At 39.8% G+C, this 19,252-nt stretch overlaps 1 protein-coding gene across 1 annotated transcript; it reads right to left on the bottom strand.

The window, feature by feature from the left end:
• Window positions 1-44: 44 nt before the first annotated feature.
• DIS3 (DIS3 homolog, exosome endoribonuclease and 3'-5' exoribonuclease) lies at window positions 45-19,244 on the bottom strand. The gene is made up of 21 exons (XM_048933298.1): window positions 18,942-19,244; window positions 17,088-17,245; window positions 16,172-16,371; window positions 15,986-16,059; window positions 13,925-14,092; window positions 12,004-12,168; window positions 11,199-11,312; window positions 10,973-11,110; window positions 9,822-9,968; window positions 9,096-9,212; window positions 8,242-8,343; window positions 7,985-8,049; window positions 7,804-7,888; window positions 7,154-7,281; window positions 6,789-6,875; window positions 5,791-5,947; window positions 4,319-4,533; window positions 3,301-3,469; window positions 2,669-2,827; window positions 2,174-2,296; window positions 45-366 (listed from the first exon to the last, which is right to left on the bottom strand). Exons 1-21 carry the CDS (start codon window positions 19,170-19,172, stop codon window positions 277-279), a joined length of 2,892 nt encoding a protein of 963 aa, XP_048789255.1. The 5' UTR covers window positions 19,173-19,244; the 3' UTR covers window positions 45-276.
• Between the last annotated feature and the right edge of the window lie 8 nt (window positions 19,245-19,252).

The raw sequence follows: 19,252 nt of genomic DNA, 5'->3' as shown, positions 1-19,252 counted from the left end.
CACAGAACCAGGCCTAACCAGCCCATAAAATGCTAACGCATGAATACTGTTACTTTGGAGAAGTATTTATTTTTCATCCATACAATAAAACTATAGACATATTTGATTTTAAAACTTATCTTCTCGCACACATACAAATTATAAAAAGAGAAGAGTTTTACAAAGTATTAAAAAGTAAAATGTAAAAGTAAACAGTATTTTCTATTACTTTGCCCATAGGGAAAAATAAGCAAATACAAGTAACTCACATCTACTTTTTTTAACTATTTGACCTTGCTACTGTTGCAGCTTCTTCTTCTTTTTTTCTGGTTCATTGCTGTGGTTCGTCTCAGTAGATAAATGTGGAGGAACACCACTTTCAAGTATCTACAGTAAACCAACAAATCAGAAAACAGCATTTTAGCTTTTACTATTCTGGTAATACATTTACCTTCTACAGCTACACTATCCTCATGAGAAAATACTAATCATGTAACAAAGTGTTTAGCATCGCATAGCTATCACAGCTCAAACACTAAGCAAACAGCAGCGTCCCTTCTAAATGAAACACTAGGCATCAAACTGAGTCCTTGTCAGGCTCAATGTGTGGCTCTGATCATAGCCCAGCAAAGGGACGTTACATTACGCCTTGGTAGAAATTGGAAAAATGGAAAGCAGACCATACAGAACAAGGAGGAATTGGAATAAAGAAAAGCCTGTGTCTTTACAGAGGCATGGTGAACTGCACTCTAGGAAAGAGGTCATTAAAAGGCATGCTATGCTTTCCTTGAGAATATGTAAAAGAGTGGGTGAAGCAGGTTGTAGAATGAAATACTATTGATTTTAGTAACTGAACCAGGATTAGACCCATGTATGTTTCTCTGCAAGTGAGTCTATGGGCAAACTGCAATGCCTGACCAGTAAAGAGGTAACAGGTACTTCAGAAACTTGATGCAAGGAACTAATCACTATGATTTCAATATCAGGATAGAAATGATTTGAAAATTGCAAGAGCGTATACCAGAAGAAGAGTCATGCTACTTGCTCATTCAAGTTATATTCTAATATGGTTACAATTAATTGCAGAGTAACACAGGCACCTATACTGGAATTAAAGACCCACCACCATAAACTTAAGGTGTGGATTTGTTAAGACATCTAGGATGAAAGTAACCATTATGACAAGCTAGGGAATATCAGACTGTGAGAAGAGAGAATGTGAAAGCAAAAATTTAATTGTTCTCAATGAGTAAATGTCACAAGAAAGCATAAAGCATTCTAGCTTTCTAGGCTGTGTAATGGTATATTTTCTGGAGAAATTAGTTAAATGATCCCAATTCAGACTACTACAACAGACCAAAACACGTTTGGAAACATGATTTCTCAGAAAAACCTAACATATATGTATAAACAGTCATATTTTGTTTATTTTCACTTCCCCTGCATTACTATATTTATTCATTTTATATACTCAATTACTGCAACAAACCATTTACCAAAAGAGTCATGTGCAACGTCATGCAAATACGCACAACCTTGTACTGCCATGCAAAACATTCAGCAGGCCTGAGGCATGAGACCAAGTGAAAACCCCAATGTCTCAGATGCAGAGAGAAGCAGCTAAAAGCAGAAACAGTTTTTAAAGCCAGACACACACTTATTAAGAGATTACAGTTGTTTCAGTATTATCACAAGAGACTCTTGGATTGTGGAAGTTCTGGTAAGAAAGCACTGCCATTTATGTACTCTCTGTTCATTAAAGAACCAGCAATTACAGCTTCCTTCTGAGGATCCCATCAGAGTTGCACAGTAATTTACTGGAGCTAAAAGAAGATCCTACTGAGTTCTGGCAGAATTTCAGAGCAATTTGATTACAGAACCACACAACTTAAGATATACCATTTCAGCAAATCATCATCCTTCCAACGGTAATATTCTTAATGGGCCAAGAAAGGAAATTTCATTTAGAATCCTTCCTGCTTTTCAACACACAGTAAAAGTAGATCTATGTTTTAATGAGAATAGATATGAAGCAAATCACTATAGATTTGCTCACTGATATTTATTTTTTTTTTGGTTGATTTTGGAGGTGTTTTTTTTTTAAATAATTTTTATTTTTTACTTTTAGGTTGTATTTCAATTTTGCTGTATCCTGACCTTCAGGTTACTACAAACCACAAATCTTGTGTCTTACCTTTGGTTCTACCAATTCCATCCGAATTTTCTGATGTTGAATGTTGGACGCATCTAACGTAACGTTCACTTTGACTCTGTCAAATACAGATAGTGTTGTGCCTTCCACAGTAAGTGATGGTACCTGTAAGTTCAAATTTTGTATTAATACTTACTGTTCATACTGTCTTACATTTTTATACAAGTACATATTTTGAGATGTAGTTCTTAATGTCCAGAGAGTTAGGGTGCAGATACACATCTGTGTGGCATTTTTTTGGGATCATTAGATATTGTCTATTACAGAAACCCATTCTGATGTCAGAACCTTTTTGCTTAAACTCAAAGATCACAACAATACTACTACTGCAGAGTAATAAAATACTATGAAATTAGAAAAGGCTCTATTACCCTTCTAACACAACTAGAATAGATTTTAGTCATTTTGCTTGTGTACCTCATAAAAAAAAAAAAAAAAAAAAGGCAAAGAAGAATAAACCTTACGAAATGAATGTACCTCACTGTTGTAATCAAGTTTTGGTGTTGGCTTATCTTTTTCTTCAAAGAAGACTGTTCCTTCCAACCCATACTTTGGAATTAAAACCACCACTGCATTTCTTCTTACAAACAATATATACGCATCTTCATTCACTACTCCCTTAGTTTTAAAGAACAGCTGTAACAGAAGATAGAAGAAAAAAGGTGTTAGCACATTCCCTTCTGGATTAAAAATATACCCACTTAAAAAGAGTAAAATACTTGAGCAAATATAGATCTATACTTACTATTACAGACCATATTTAAAAAGTTCATTCAAATAATTATACTTGCTATTTATAATACCATTTCATTCAGAATATTTATTAAAAATATATGTATATACACACACACACACACAAAAGAAAGCCAATGATAAACATATAGACAGTTAAAAGCACTTTCTAGAAACGCAACTCTAAGCTCTTCAGTACCAGGAATGTTACGTTGAAGCTTTTCCTTGAAGAAACTGCACTTTTTCATAATAATTCCTGCAGACTTACTTTTGCTCACCAAAGCACAACCTGCCTGTTATTGCTCAGTGTTTCTTCCTTTCCTTTAAGGGCAACATGAATCCCCCACAGATCATGCTTACATCTCAGAAGTATTTACCTGTGTGTGGAAAGCAACAGATGCTCTTTGTGCATATTGAGCCATTTTATGCCGGTAATTGAGATTTTTACACAGATCTGCCAGTTTATGTTTATCAGTAAGTTCTGGATAGGTACTGTCTGCTCCTATGGCCACGGCCAAAAGACGATGCACTATAATGTCAGCGTACCTGCAAAGAAGATCTGTGATGTGTCAAAACGTTTTTATCAGTTTGACTAACATTTTGCTTTTTTACAGATGTCACAGCTCAAGAATTCTTTCTAATAGTAATGGTCTGCTGATAACTCTCTACATTAATTAGAAGATCACATTCTCTTTGCTGATCAAATATACACTCTGCAGAGAGTATCTTCACAATACTATGAACTACACCATTTTCTTTTTTAATCTAAGGAATTCTTTACTATAGTTTACCAATGCAGCCTGCATTACTAAATACTTACAAAGAAGAAATAAAGCTTTAACTTTGAACTCAAGAATGATGTTTCAGTGCAACAGGTTAAGCCCCTTCCTCTTTCCTTTCTCAAGAACTAGGAAAACTTCATTTCAGTGCCCTTACTCTGCAAAACATAACCACACAATGCTCCTGGCACACAGCTTTTATGAGAATTTGAGCCAGAAATTCTTTAACGTATCTGTTAACAAACACGATTTACTAGTGGAACTCCAAGAAGCTCTAGAAATTACCCACACAAGAGAGACATCGCCTTAAATTTCATTGTAATAAGTTTAATTAAGAAAATTTAAATTAACAATATTTTTGTATGTTTTTATATGAAGGAATCTAAATGTTTACAACACAGCTTCCTCTTGACAAGTAGCCAAACACTGCCTTACTCTCTGCTTGACTTACTTCAAGCTGGACAAAGTTGGTTTGTATAACACTTCTGTAACGTAAAGCCACTGCCTTTCCAATTCAAATTTTAAGCTGAATGGAAACACAATCTCCAATACACTCTCTTAACAAATAAATCACTTCTTCTGTCCTCTGACAATACTGTAAAATGAAAGAAAGTACCTTCTAATAGGTGAGGTAAAGTGGGTATAAATAGGTGAAGCTAAACCATAGTGATGAAAATCACTATCCATTCCAGAACAGAAATACACAGCTTGCATCATGCAGCGAGTGGTCAAAATTCGCAACAGTGTATTTAGGTATGGGAAATCAGGAGATTCAGCTTTGTCTAATGATTCTGCTAACGCCTTTGCAGAGTCTGTCTTTATTTCCAAATTCTGGAGAAAGCAAAAAACAAAAAGAACAGATTGTAAGCAGAAATACCACAGCTGAACCCGTGTCGCTCTTAGTAACGCTAACAAATTTCCTACCTCATAAATTCTGAGATGTAGACAATAAGACAGCTGTGTCACACAGAACTCTTGTTTGTCATTGGCAAAAATGCATAGCTATGGTGGTGACTGTGTTGCAAAACAGTGTTCTGCAGCAAAGAACTTGCTCTATCAAACAGTGTGATTGTGCTCTTTGTTGTAATTTCAAAGGAAATAAATAGGAAGCATTACTTTAGGAGTAACGTAGGTATTAAAACTTACACCTTACAACTTACCTAACCCTAATTCCAACAACAACAACAACAACAACAAAAAGCATGCAAACGCCCAACTGCACTGGTTCTGAGTCATTAAAGTAACTTTGCCTAGTTAGAAGAACTTCTGCCTATGGAAATGAACTTAGCCTTCCAAGTAAAAAACTGCTTTGAAAACCATTTTCAGATTAGAAATGAAAACACTACTCCAACTTTACAAGAGAGGAAAATGAAGCGTTGTTTTTTTTTACTCTTCTATTAATATTATTATACTGATATAATTCCAGAGTTTTCCCCCTCTTTCTTATTAAAAAGAGAGGAAAAAAAAAAAAAAAAAGGAGGCAGAGGGACAAAAAACTGTGTGGAAAGGAATTCCTAACTCACATGAGAACGCCTAGAAAGTTAACTTAAGGGTTCAACTCAACTGGGGACTGCAATCTTTGAACACAAGATCACAAAACTGGAAAAGTAATGCTTCTTAGTTAGGACTTATTAATCAAATCAGAGTTGTTTCAGGCTACACTAACTAACCCCTAGCTGACCTAATGAGAAGATGGAAACTGTGAACACATGCAAACACTTCCTTACTTCCAGACTTTAACAGAGAGCAACAATGTATGTGATTCAAAGCCAAGAACTATCTGAAAAACAGCATCCATGGCTTGGAAGGGAGAAAAGTGTTTCACTAACAGTTAAAATACAGAAAAGAATTAGTGTTTTCTACTTTCTCTTCCTGAAAGAGGTTAGTCTTTTTTTTTTTTTTTTTAAAGCACATAATTCTTCTTTTCATCAAAAGGTACAGACGCCTCCTGCAGGTACCAGCAGGTAAAAGGCAAATCAATATATGTTTTCAAGACATTGATTTCCAATCGCCACTCTTGGATAAGTGGCCAACCAGACAGAAAGCACAGCTTTTTAAATTAACTCATGAGAATGGTAAAAAACCTGCCTTGGACTTGGCTGCCTTCACAAGGATGTCGTAATTCGATGGAGGAGGAGCAGGATGTTTCCGGAGCAAGGCAAACTCTGGAAACTCATCATAAATTTTTTGTGCCACAGAGACATTGGCAAGCAACATGAACTCTTCAACCATGGAGTTGGTCTCTCTATCAACAGAAAATTTTGTATAGTTAGAAAAGTGTCAAATTAGATACTTGCTATGTATCCTATTATTATCCTAACATTCTATAACACTATCTAGTTATCTAGAACTTTTTATAATGGTACAAAGTAGGCATATATTTTTAATATATGAGAGCATGCCAAAATGTACTTACTAAACTTCAAATGGTGGAACAGAAGAAAAAAAAACCCAAAATATTCTAAAATAACAAATCCGGAGAAAAACACTCTTTAAAATGGCAATGCTATCTCTGGAAAGACCAACAGATTTCTTATGCTTAAGAATACTATTCAAGCACACATACAAAGCTTGAAAGCACTATGTTGCACACCATCAAGTCATAACAGTATACACAAGTGTAAGATCTGCATACGGATTTTAGCACAGAAAATACCTACTAGTAGGACAGGAGGATCTGGACTCAGAAACTGAATCAGTAGCACCATTTTAAAAAGTCCTCAGTAAGGCTGTCAATATCACTCTGCACCTCTGCAACGATTACCATGTTGTTGTTAAAGTTCAGTAATCCACTCCTCCAAACTCTACTTTCCCTTCCTCTGTTAGTAGGAAAGCATCACAGAGAACGTGGAGAGCCTGTAACCTAGTGCTCCATTAAACCAGTAGCAAAGACTTAAGCTCACGGATGAAACAGAGCTCAAACATACTTCATAAACAGAGTAGTAAAATACAGAAGAACCATCTTTCCTACGATTACTGACTTGGACTACTGCATAAACTCTGTACACTACAGGCTGATACTAAATTCGGTATAGGGATGGAACAATAGGAATTTTTAAGTAGGTGAGGAAACCAACAGGGCTTACTTAAGTTCCTTAGTTTGCAGATCAATGGGATCGTGAGTTTCACTATCCATGTGAAAACGAACTTCTGGTGAGGAAAGCGTCAATGCTCTGCAAGACAGTTAAGTGATATTACTGTAAAGGAGAAACAGCAGCTGAGTTGGAGGCCTACCTACAACAGCTTGCTTTGTAACAAAATGCTAATTTAAAAAAAAGAAAAAGGAATTAACGTTCAAAACAGTAGAAATAGCAGTGCTGATACACATCACTATTAGCTTTTGTTTCCAAAAGAGTTTAACTGCAAAAAGGGATATAGAGCATCTTCATGTAGTTCAACAGCAAAAAAGAGATGAAAAAAGGAAAATTAACAGCATCACTGCATTGTTTACCCATTATCAATTCTTTTCTTCTTCAGAATTTTTGCTAATTTGTTCAGTCCACGCAGGCTGACAGTAATATCATCACTCATTGTTGCTGAATCAATTCTCATCTGTGCTTCAGCATACGTAAGAGAAGCCTTGGAGAAAAACAAAACAAAACGTCACAATACTGAAAAAGCACACTTCTATCTCTCAGACAAAAAGCAGGTTTTTTTGGTCAAAGCTCATTCACAATAATACAAAGCTTTCTGCTCAACACCTCTATGAACATCATTCTCAAAGAATAACAGAACAGCACAGATCTAAGCAAAACTCCAAGAAAAAGTAAACATGCACAGTATTCTTTTAAAATGCTGATATAATACCTGAACTTAACTAGATGACTAGCTGGTGTATAGCAAACTATGTCTAATATGTGTCAATGCGTTTGTATTTTTTAAATGAAATACTATAAAGTGACTGTACAAAACAACATTGCACCACTGAATGTCTAGAAGAATAGCATAGGATAACAATATTTTTCCTCACTTAAGGATTCAAGCTTGGTTTCCTAACTTTGAGAAAGCACATCAGTAACAGAAACAGGAAAACTTCAGTATAACATTTCTCACAAGAAGTGTTCTTTTCTTTCAAATAAATACCACATTCATGCAACCAACCTTGGAATTAATAATACTCTTTGTAAATCTGGTGTTTAGAATTTCAGCCTTTTGGTTCATCTCCCATATACATGAAAATGCAAGCCTATGAAAAGGGGAATGGGGGGGAAATCTGTTAAAATCCATGCACACACATCTGGAGTTTCTTGTCAGGATCGACATACGGGTCGTATACATGTACCTGTCCACATTAGATCTTAAGGAGCATAAATTGGAGCTAAGCAGTTCTGGAACCATATCAATCCTCTGCAAAATAACAGATAAAATGCATCACTAGTCACAATCACAATTACTTCATATTTTTAGTACACTGAAAGCTTGAAAATAATACTTTCCATCATTCTGATAACATTGTACAAATCAGGAACGAAGGAAAGGAAAGCAATGAAAAATCCAACCACTTAATTGCACAAAAAATTTTCCATATAGAAAATTTACCTTTTCACACAGATATACAGTTGTTCCTCTTTTTGCTGATTCCTCATCCAAAGCGTTTCCTGGACGAATAAAATGACTGACATCTGCAATATGCACACCAACCTTAAAAAATAAATAAATAACAAAACCCAGGCAGTGTCACGTTATACATTCTATGAAGCAAACAGCTCTCAACATAAAAGAAACTTTCCCAAGGTTTTATTTCAAACCCAATTTACCCTTTTCCTATTCCTCTCAGCAACTTCTATATTTACAAGTAGGAAGAGTTAAAAGCATTGCAGAAAATGAACAGTTGTAGCAATTCTGAACAATAAAGCCATGTGTACGTTTAGTGGAAAACTGCATTCATTACCAATTCAACTCTGCAGGTTTCTTGCTTTTCCCTGTTTGCTGGACTTCTAATTTTGGCATTCTCTGCTATTGCAATTACAAAGTAACAAAGAAAATCTGCCTAAATCAGATACAGTGAGGTACAGAGTTGTGTTCATCTTGTAGCTTTTCAGTGACTTTTTCTAATAAGTCCTTAACTATTACAGCTGTAACTTCACTCCTTCCACTAGTTCCTCATCCTAGCCATAGATACTTGTGTCTATACTCAGTTAAAGCAGTAAATAAAACCCGTTACTTTCTCCCATCAAATGAGCAGACAGCAGGTTCAATTGAGAAGACGTTCAATTATGCTTTAGATACTGATGTAATGCAAGCCAACTACGTTTCTTTATTCCCACCTCACTCGTCAGCAGTGCAGACCATTGGTTTCTTTCACAACAGACCTAGAGTTTTGCTTGCATCAATTACTGTTCTCACTACTGACTGTTCTGAAAAGCGAATAAGCAAACAAGAACACAACCCACCTCCAGATTTCCATTTCCTATTTCTCTACAATGCAATGCATCATCAATATCTGTACAGCCAGGAGGATCAACACTACAAACATACAGATGCCTCAAGTCCTCCCTATATTTCATATCCTGAAATTAAAAAAAAAAAAAAAAAGGAAGTTGTACAGAACGTCCACATTAAAGGAGAAATAAAAAGAAATGATAATTTGAGACTTTGTGTAAGACCTTCCAAAGTAATCACATATTTTTAAGTACACAGTCTGCAGCATTATTCAACCAAACAAAAGAGGTGCACAGAGACTGTAGTGATAACAAAGGCAAGACAATGACAACTACCGAAATTTTGTTATAGTGCAAGCAAAAAGGAAACAGAGAATAAAAACATCTTTCCAATCAAGTGTTTCCTTTTCTTCACATTCTAAACCAACCATTTCCCACATTTAAGATACTGTGGAGAATCTGAAATTCACTCACATCAATTAAAACAAGCAATTCTGCAAACAGTAACTTTCCTTCCTCTGATTACCGTACTGGATTCTACTGGAATATATTAAAATTAACACCAAAATAATCTGAGAAAAGACACGTAGGCTACTGCATTTGGTTACAACCCTGTCTAGTGAGATGCAGGAAATTTAGGATAATTTTATCCCTCTATTTTTGGTGCACTGGACCATTCAAGAATATCGTAATTTGAAGCTGGCACAGTAATTATGGCTATAATTTTGAACCTATTACCTTTTCTGTAATGCTCCATGGCATTTTCGGTAGGAAACTGAGGACATTCTGAGAGAAAGGCTGATGAGGGACATCATGTTCAAGGAGAAGAACTTCTGTCTCAGTCTCTTTATCTCCAGCACTTCCCAAATTCTTCACAAAATGACCCTGAGAAATAACATACATGTGTATATATACATATATAGCACTGAAACGCTCTGGCCAGGGAGGTGGTGGAGTCACCATCCCTGGAGGTGCTCCAGAAATGTTCAGATGTACTGAGGGACGCGGCTTAGTGGGGAAATATGGTGACAGGAGGATTTTGGACTGGATGATCTTGGAGGTCTTTGCCAACCTTGGTGATTCCACACACACACACACACACACACACACACACACAAACATCAAGTAACACTGTATGTTCAAAAGTAATTAAATACATGAAATAAACCTAAGATAAATACTTTAAATGCCTTTTTTTTTTCCCCCCTCTCCTCTCAACTCAATCTAACTTGCTTTAAGTAGCGCAATTGCAATGTAGCATATACTAAAGATGCCTAACATTGCAATAGCAGCACACCTGTAACTAGCAAACAGCTGTCTTGGTTTATTTAACAAACTAGCTAGCATAAATTAGATTTCTATTTTATTACTGGAATAGCTGGCACATATGATGATGTTTCAAGGAAGTGGAGAAGTGAAATTCCTGTGTTCTGTACAGGATTTCATCTTCACAAAACTTTTACAAGTGCAATCTTATCTCTTGTTAGCATACAGCATCCATTTACTCTGTAGAAATGTCCTAAGCCTATTATGGTTGTATCCCTGAGCCTTAAACATATTTTCTTCCTTCCACATGCAATATATCTACTGTCCACATGAAAGACAAAATGGATCCCTCCACACTTCCCCCTTTTCTCCCCCTTCAAACTTCCAAATACAGGTCTAAATTTTGTTTGAGTGCAAGCGACCTTCATTACTCACAGATAAATCTGCTCTTCACATAAAGCCTTTTATGATAACATCTATGCTGCTGTTAGACTTGTAAACAGCAGTTTGTTTTGCCTAAAAGCTGAGGGTTTACACATAACTCAAAACAACTCCATTAGCCTTTCAGTCTAACAGTTAAATGTCAGATAGGTAAGCGTTAAGAAAGAAGCATCAGAACTTACATTAGGATACCTAGAATTCCTAGGCCAACCATCAGTAGCAACAATTATTCTTTGTCCTTCCAATTTATCTGCTTGTCTTGTTTCTATCCGAATCCGAGGAATCCTGCGATCAGCTGGTGTAAACAAGTGTCGCCTTGCCTATTAACATAGACAAAGGAACAAATTATTTCTACTTCGTTTTGTTTTGTATTTAAATCCTACCCTTACAGTAGATTTACTGCCTTACCTCTTTAATCTGTGACTTGGAGAGCATGCCACAGAACGGTCGCCAGTTTCGCTTTATAATACCCACCACTTTTCCTGTAGGTCTCAGCATGTTCTTGTTAACAGAAACCTTCAACTGAGACAAAAAAAAAAAAATAAAAAATAAAAAAAAATAAACAAAAGGTAAAGACCACAGAACCATTTAAAATCAGCACTCATCTCAAACCTTGCTGGTAGTAGGTTATGTATCACTACAGCGCCATGAACCCTCTTATGACATCATGAATGGAATAATGCCTCCCTGGGCTTCTTAATATTTGAAACATGACTAATTGGTCAAGTTTTCTCGTGGACATGGTTTTAGAACAAAGAACAGAAAAAGCCTGAAGAAATGCTATCCTGTACTACAGTCTCTGTTCATTTTCCTAACTATCTCCATTTTTTCCCCCCAACCCATTATTTTCATTTTTAAGAAGCCTTTTTATGCAGTTTGAAAAATTCTCAAACAGTTCTAAACACAGTAATTAAAAAGTATTCCCACGGACTTCAGTGGGAAGATTGTATTTTTAAGGAAACGCAAATATTTATTGCACAGGGCATACATACACGTGTGCATATACAGTAAGCAGAATTACTGCAAGTAGATAAGGAGTATTTTATAACCTGTTCCAAATGTATGCATTGCCATTAAAAACCAACCAGTCTATCTGCATATCAGAATATAGCTTTGCATTATTACTTGGCTACTGCTCAGTAACATTTATCTCTTAATAAAGACAGGAATCATTAAAACAATAATAATTAAAAAAGGTAATTTTGTTTCATACAATGTTTTCTTTCTTTTCTTCCATTTCAATGTCATCTTCATTCTGGCCATCATCTTGCAAGACCACTGAGGATGGTGCCACCCATTCATCTTTTGCTAACAACTCCACAGCTACAATATCTTCATGAACTGCTCGGTTTAAATGCTTAAGACCCTGTATAATTATCTGGATTTTTAGAAAACAAAACGGAAATACAGATGTTTATGATGACAGCAACAAAAGATTCACATCAGCATAACAGAAGAGTATAAATGTACAACAGGCTCCACACTCTGTTTGTGACGCACTTCTTGCACTAAGTTTCTTTTGGTACTCATGACGTTATTTCAGAATTCACAGAACCATAGAATGGCCAGGGTTGGAAGGGACCTCAAGGATCAAGAATCTCCAACCTCCCCCCCCGCCACAGGCAGGGCCACCAACCTCCCCATTTAATACTAGACCAGGCTGCCCAGGACCCCATCCAATCTGGCCTTGAACACCTCTAGGAACAGGGCATCCACAACCTCTATGGGCAGCCTGTTCCAGCACCTCACCACTTTCCTTGTAAAGAACTTCCCCCTGACATCCAACCTAAATCTTGCCTCCCTCAAGACCATTTCCCCTTGTCCTGCAGTTATCTACCCTCTCAGAGAGTTCATGCCCCTCCTGTTTCTAGGCTCCCTTTACGTACTGAAAGGCTACAATGAGGTCACCCCGCAGCCTTCTTCTCCCCAGCCTGAACAAGCCCAGCTCCCTCAGCCTGTCTTCGTAGGGGAGGTGCTCCGGTGCCCTGATCATCTTTGTGGCCCTCCTCTGGACCCTCTCCAACAGCTCCCTGTCTTTCTTGTACTGGGGGCTCCAGACCTGGACACAGTACTCCAGATGGGGCCCCACAAGAGCAGAGCAGAGGGAGACAATCACCTGCCTGTCCCTGCTGGCCACCCCTCTTCTGATGGAGCCCATTGGGATACCATTTGCTTTTCAAGCCACAAGGGCACACTGCTGACTCATGTTAAGCTTTTCATCTATTAAGACCCCCAGGTCCTTCTCCACAGGGCTGCTCTCCAGAACCACTCCTTCCAGTCTGCATGGATGCCTGGGATTCCTCATCGATGTCATTGATAAAGATGTTAAAGAGCACCGGTCCCAAGACAGACCCCTGGGGGATGCCGCTTGTTACCACCGGCCTCCACCTGGACATAGAGCCATTGATGACCACCCTCTGTCTGCGGCCTTTCAACCAATTTCTTATTTCAGAACTCCAGAAGTCCCTGTAAAACCACTTGTTTTCTCAATTTTTTTCTTCTTCAAATCAGAAAATTCTTCTGTTTTTGCAGGCTAAGAGCCTTCCACATACTGTTGTGAGACTGGAATACAATAATTTGAGAGCCAAGGAAGAACTGTCAGCTGCCACCAGAAACAGAGAGTGAAGAGCCATCTGCTGCCATTTGGAAACAGTACATGTCCAATTGTACCAGCTGCAGGAAGAAACCAAGGTAAACTGCTCAAAGGGCAACAGCCTGAAAACACCAGGGCAAATAACGCAAGAGAGCTCCACGAGGGCTCACCACAGTTTTTCTGAAAATCTTCCTATAAGTTTATTACTTTTTCCATCACACACTTTAAAATAATTTAAGAAAATACTACTTCAATTGACTTGAATATGACAGTGTTTCAAATCAAAGATTCCGTTTTAGTTCTTCATACACTTTTTCAAAGAACACATTATGCCTTTTAGCATCTTTTTTGAAAAAAGGCATCCTCACTATTTCAGCAGTCTATCTCCACAAAAACAAAGCAAAAACCCCATGTCAGAAAAATAAACAAAAAAGAGAAAAAAATAATACTGCCATTTAATACCACTTATCACTGTGAAATAATTACATAATCATCCAGTAATGACCAAGTAAAATTCACAGTGTGAAGTTAAAACACTCACCTCTTTGTTTTCTTCAGCATCCCCATGAACCCAAACAGTAGCTTCAAGATAATTATCTCTGCTTGCTCTATAGGTTCCTTGGAGGTAAATGCCAGATTTTATTCCTTGCTGTAATTTGCTAAGAGGAACATGTTCTGGGAAAATTATTTTGCCACTTTCTATTTCTTTCTTTAAGGGGAAAAAAAAAAAAAAAAAAAAAAAAAAGAAATAGTCTTTTACATTCATAATTATTCCAAAACTGATCATCTCAGGAACATGAAACTCAAGTTCGCAAACTCCAAAATTATAACTATGTATAGGAACAGAAATGCACAAGAATGACAAACTGGTATTGAACAGTAACTTTCCTAATGAAGCACAAAAAGCATAAAAATGCGACAACACTAAGAACACCTCTGTTTCTCTCCCTGCTTGCCTGCACAGACTTAAGAGGTCACCACATAAGTGATGGAGACGTTTGTTTTTATGCATTCACTAAAGATAGACTTGGAAAAAAACATTAGGACAGTACTACAGAGCACAGAGCAGCTGCATGAATCAGTCGAAGTTAAATGAACTGCAGATAACTGCTGAAAAGATCAGCTCAGCCTCCCACTCTCGCATGTCCCACTCCAATCCATTAGAGTAACTATCATCACAGAATGGCCTGGGTGGAAAAGAACCTCAAAGATCATCTAGTAGACCAGGCTGGCCAGGGCCCCATCCAATCTGGCCTTGAACACCTGCAGGGACAAGGGCATCCACAACCTCTATGGGCAGCCTGGTTCTGCACCTCGCCACTTTCCTTGTAAAGAACTTCCCCCTGACATCCAACCTCTCCCTCAACTTAAAAAAAAAAAAAAAAAAAAAAACATTTCCCCTTGTCCTGCAGTTATCTACCCTCTCAGAGAGTTCATGCCCCTCCTGTTTCTAGGCTCCCTTTACGTACTGAAAGGCTACAATGAGGTCACCCCGCAGCCTTCTTTTCCCCAGCCTAAACAAGCCCAGCTTCCTCAGCCTGTCTCCGTAGGGGAGGTGCTCCGGTGCCCTGATCATCTTTGTGGCTCTCCTCTGGACCCTCTCCAACTGCTCCCTGTCTTTCTTGTACTGGGGGCTCCACACCTGGACACAGTACTCCAGATGGGGCCTCAAAAGAGCAGAGTACAGGGGGACAATCACCTGCCTGTCCCTGCTGGCCACCCCTCTTCTGATGGAGCCCATTGGGATACCGTTTGCTTTTCAAGCCACAAGGGGCACGCTGCTGACTCATGTTTAGCTTTTCATCCATCAGGACCCCCAGGTCCTTCTCCACAGGGCTGCTCTCCAGGACCGCTCTTTCCAGTCTGTATGGATGCCTGGGATTCCTCCAGCCCAAGTGCAAAACTCTGCACTTTGCCTGCCATGTTGAACCTCATCAGGTTTGCCCAGGCCCACCTTTCCAGCCTGTCAAGGTCCCTCTGAATGGCATCCCTTCCTTCACTTTACTTTAGGTGTGCTAGTTTTCAGCTGTGTCAGTCTTATGGGACATGCCTGGGTAGGGAATTCTGTTCTAGTGGGTGGCAACCTTGCCCACAGCCTGAGGGGAAAACCAGATGGGCTTCCAACCCATTCTACCATAATTCTACAATGATGAAGTAACCCATCTTCGAGCTGCAGCACACAATTCTATCAACTTATGACTATATCGAATCTTTTCATCAAACATGTTTCTGACAAATGAACTGTGAAATAACAGACACAAAACAAACTTCTAGATGGTTTGCCATGCAGACTTCTGAAGTTTTAATTATAGTTCAATTATTTGCAGTACTTATACACTTCCTTGAATCACTTGTTAAGCTTCCCATGTTAGCAACTGGCTTTTTACAAAGAACTAAACAATACCTTCCAGTAGGCATATCAGCAGCACTTAAAATAGCTGCAGTATTCTTTTCAGTCATCAAAAAGTTTTACTGTCAAAATGGTAATGAAGACCAGAGTCCTTTTTCTGAACTGATGCTAGTAGCCTGACAAACGGCATCCAATAACAGACTGCAAAATTATATTATAAAATAAATAAACCAAAAGAGAATAAAGACATACCCCTTCATCAGATACGCAAGCAAGACGATCTACAAGATCAGGATTATCTATCAAGCTTTTAATATACTCCTCACCTACAAAAGCACACACAAATATTTATGCAAGAGAGGCAGAGAATTTAGGTATAAAGACACTTGAAATTTTATACCTGAGCAATAAATTAAATCTTCATGCCACCATACTTACAAGTATAAGCAGTTATCCCTTCCTCAAGGGCTTTCTCCTTATTATTTCTGTCGTTTGTAAGAAAGATAATTTGGATGTCTTCATTCTCCTCATTCTGTATTTTCTTCAAGTGTTCACTGTACCATTTTACTGCTACCCGAATGGCTCTGTCATTGCGGTCATTAGAGCTTTCTCCTTGCTCTTGCTCTATGTATGTTTCTCTAACAATTTAAAATAAAAAAAATAAAAAAAAAAAAAAAAGAGGGAGCAGGCAGGGAGAAGGTTAGCAAAGCCAACTACATCAAACAAGAAATCCAAACATCTATCTACAGTTACAATTATTATTGTTTTCAGACAAACATTTTAGACTGTAGGGACAAAAGAAATACAGCTGAACCAATTTTTAAAACGTGTAACATTAAAGAGCACTGAAGGCTTTGGACACAGGATCAAAAAAACTGACGAGGAAATGGCAATTTCTTACACAATGTCCTCACTGAGGACTGAACAGAACAGCATTCAAGACAAGCACTGCTTGAGCCTTGATGCTGCTGTAGCAGAAACTACATAAAGGCAAATTAACTGCATCCCCTTTTTTTTGCTGCTAACTAGCTGATCTGAGTTCTACGGATTGAACTGGCAGTATAATAATGCATCAGAATTTGTGTAAAATGCATAACCATGATTCCACTGCTCAGGTTAAAGGTCTTGCCGCACAAGTTTATTCAGAATTTTAATCACCTTTTCAGAAGATATAGTTGGATGCCAACACCAACTATAAAATGAGAAAGCTCCTGTAACATCCAATTACTCCTCAGACGGACTTCTTAGATATATCAAGTGTTGTGCACATCAGTCTCATTTTACCTGCCTGATTCCACGTACCAGTTTGTTTACCAAACTTCAGTACAACGTTATACCCTATTCCAAACCATACCGATGATGTTCATTGGTGAAGGAATAGAAGTGTTTTTCAGGGTTTCCAATCACGTCTCTGATTCGTTTGTACACTGGTGCACTCCGATTCCTGACCTCTTGTAAAACTGTCTGTAGCACAATGACATTCTTAATAACAGGGTCTTCCAGAATATCAATCTGAGGAACAAAATGGAAATGCATCAGAACTGTGGTGTTTTTCTACATGCAGGCTAAATTACCAGGCCCAATCTTGCTGTTGCAGCCTTGTAGCTGGGTAAAAACCTGTTCCTGCTGTCACCACAACCATCACATCCCCACTACTGTGGTTCTTCCCAGTGTACCCTGACAAATTCTCTGAGTGTTCAATAACTGCTAAAATGCCTGAGCGCTCTGCCCTTCTCCTGAGTAACTGACAACAGCCTTCATGAATTACTCAGGGCTAACGAATCATTATGGTTGGAAAAGACTTCTAACATCATCTAGTCCAACCATCGACCCACGACCACTGTGCCCACTAACTCATGCCCCTCAGTGCAACACACAGGCAAACAACACAGTGCAACACATTTCTTGAGCACCTCCAAGGATGGTGATACCACCAACTTCCCTGGATAGCTTCTTCCAATGCACCACCACTCTTTCTGAGAAAATTATTCCTAACAGTCAATCTGAACCTGCTCTGCTGCAACTTAAGGCTGTCACATCTTGTTCTTCTTCTCCCAGTCTCAAACATTTGCACCAGGCTACTGCGTGCCCTACAGACGCATTCAACAGCAATCAAAAAAAACCTCAGAATTCAGCTTGAGAGCTCCTTGCCTCCAGCCTGCTACTGCTCCATCTGCAGAATCACATCAAGCCTTCATGCAATTAGAATCATAGAATCCTTACAGTTGGAAGGTACCTCCAAGGGCCATCTAGTCCAACTGCCCTGCCATGAACAGGAACACACGCATCTAGATCAGGTTGCCCAGAGCTTGATTCAGCCTTGCTGTGAAAGTCTCCAGGGACGGGGCATGAACCACACACACCACCAGGTAACCCATTCCACTGCATCATCACCCTCACTGTGAAAGATCCCCTTACATCCAACCTAAATCTACCCTCTTTAATGGCCAGGGTTAGAAGGTTGGTGACCCAAAGGATCATGAATCTCCAAGCTTGAAACCATTTCTCCTTGTCCTATCATCACAGGCCCTGCTAAAGTCCCCTTCTCTCCTGCAGCTCCCTTTCAGACACTGACAGGCCGCTATCAGGTCACCTCACAGCCTTCCCTTCCCTAGGCTGAACAGACCCAGCTCTCACAGGCCGCCCTTAGACGGAAGGCGTTCCATCCCTCGGATCATTTCTGTGGCCCTCCTCTGTACACAATCCAACAGGTCTACGTCTCTCCTGTTCTGAGGACTCCACACCTGGATGCAGTACTCCAGGTAAGGCCTCACCAGCACAGAGCAGAGGGGCAGGATCACCCTCCCCGACCTGCTGGCCACTCTCCTTTTGATACAGCCCAGGATACAGTTGGATTTCAGGGCTGTGAGGGCACGTTGCTGGCTCATATCCAGCCTGCCCGTCACCAGGGCACGCAGGTCCCTCTCGGTAAGGCTGCTCTCAATCCTTCCGCCTCTCACTTTGTACTGCTGACGAACTACAAAAGTTCATCCCACACTCGTGGAATCGTACGCGGCCCCAACGGCATAAACCAGGCCGGTCCGGGCGACGCTGAAAGCTCCTCACTGCGGTGGCAGACTGACAAATCGCAGCCTCGGGAGCAGGCAGACAACAGGGGAAGGCCCAGCGCGGTGCTGAGGGCAGCACGAGCCCCAGGGCCATCCCCACCCGCGCGCTCCGAACCGAACCGAGGCCGCGAGGCGCTCACCTGGTGCAGGAGAAGGTTGGTGTCGGGCAGCAAGTAGTGCGGCCCGGGGCACAGGCCGCTGGCGGCGCCGCTAGGCCGCGCCTCGAGCCCCAGGGGCTGGCCGGGCCGGGCCGGGCAGAGCGGACAGGCGTCGGCACCGCAGGGGATATCGTCGCGCAGGTAATGCTCCCGCACCACCTTCACCACGGCACCCGCCCGCGTCCGCTTCAGGAAGGTCCGCGAGGTCAGCATGGCGCCGGCGCGGCCTCTTCCCAGCGTCCCCCGCCGCGCGGGGCGGGAAGCGGCGCGGCCACCGGGTCGCCGTGGTGATG

This window comes from Lagopus muta, chromosome 1 (assembly GCF_023343835.1).
Source record: "Lagopus muta isolate bLagMut1 chromosome 1, bLagMut1 primary, whole genome shotgun sequence".
In the NCBI taxonomy this organism is placed as follows: Eukaryota; Metazoa; Chordata; class Aves; order Galliformes; family Phasianidae; genus Lagopus; species Lagopus muta.
The sequence above is the reverse complement of the archived record's forward strand: the minus strand, read 5'-3'. Positions and strand labels throughout refer to the sequence as shown.

Coding starts and splice junctions, on each gene's coding strand:
- DIS3 (XM_048933298.1), bottom strand. CDS start 19,172: ATGCTGACCTCGCGGACCTTCCTGAAGCGGACGCGGGCGGGTGCCGTG. Junction 12,169..13,924: donor ATGCTGAAGAAAACAAAGAG/GTGAGTGTTTTA, acceptor CTAAAAATCCAG/ATAATTATACAGGGTCTTAA. Junction 3,470..4,318: donor TTTACCTCACCTATTAGAAG/GTACTTTCTTTC, acceptor TCTTCTTTGCAG/GTACGCTGACATTATAGTGC.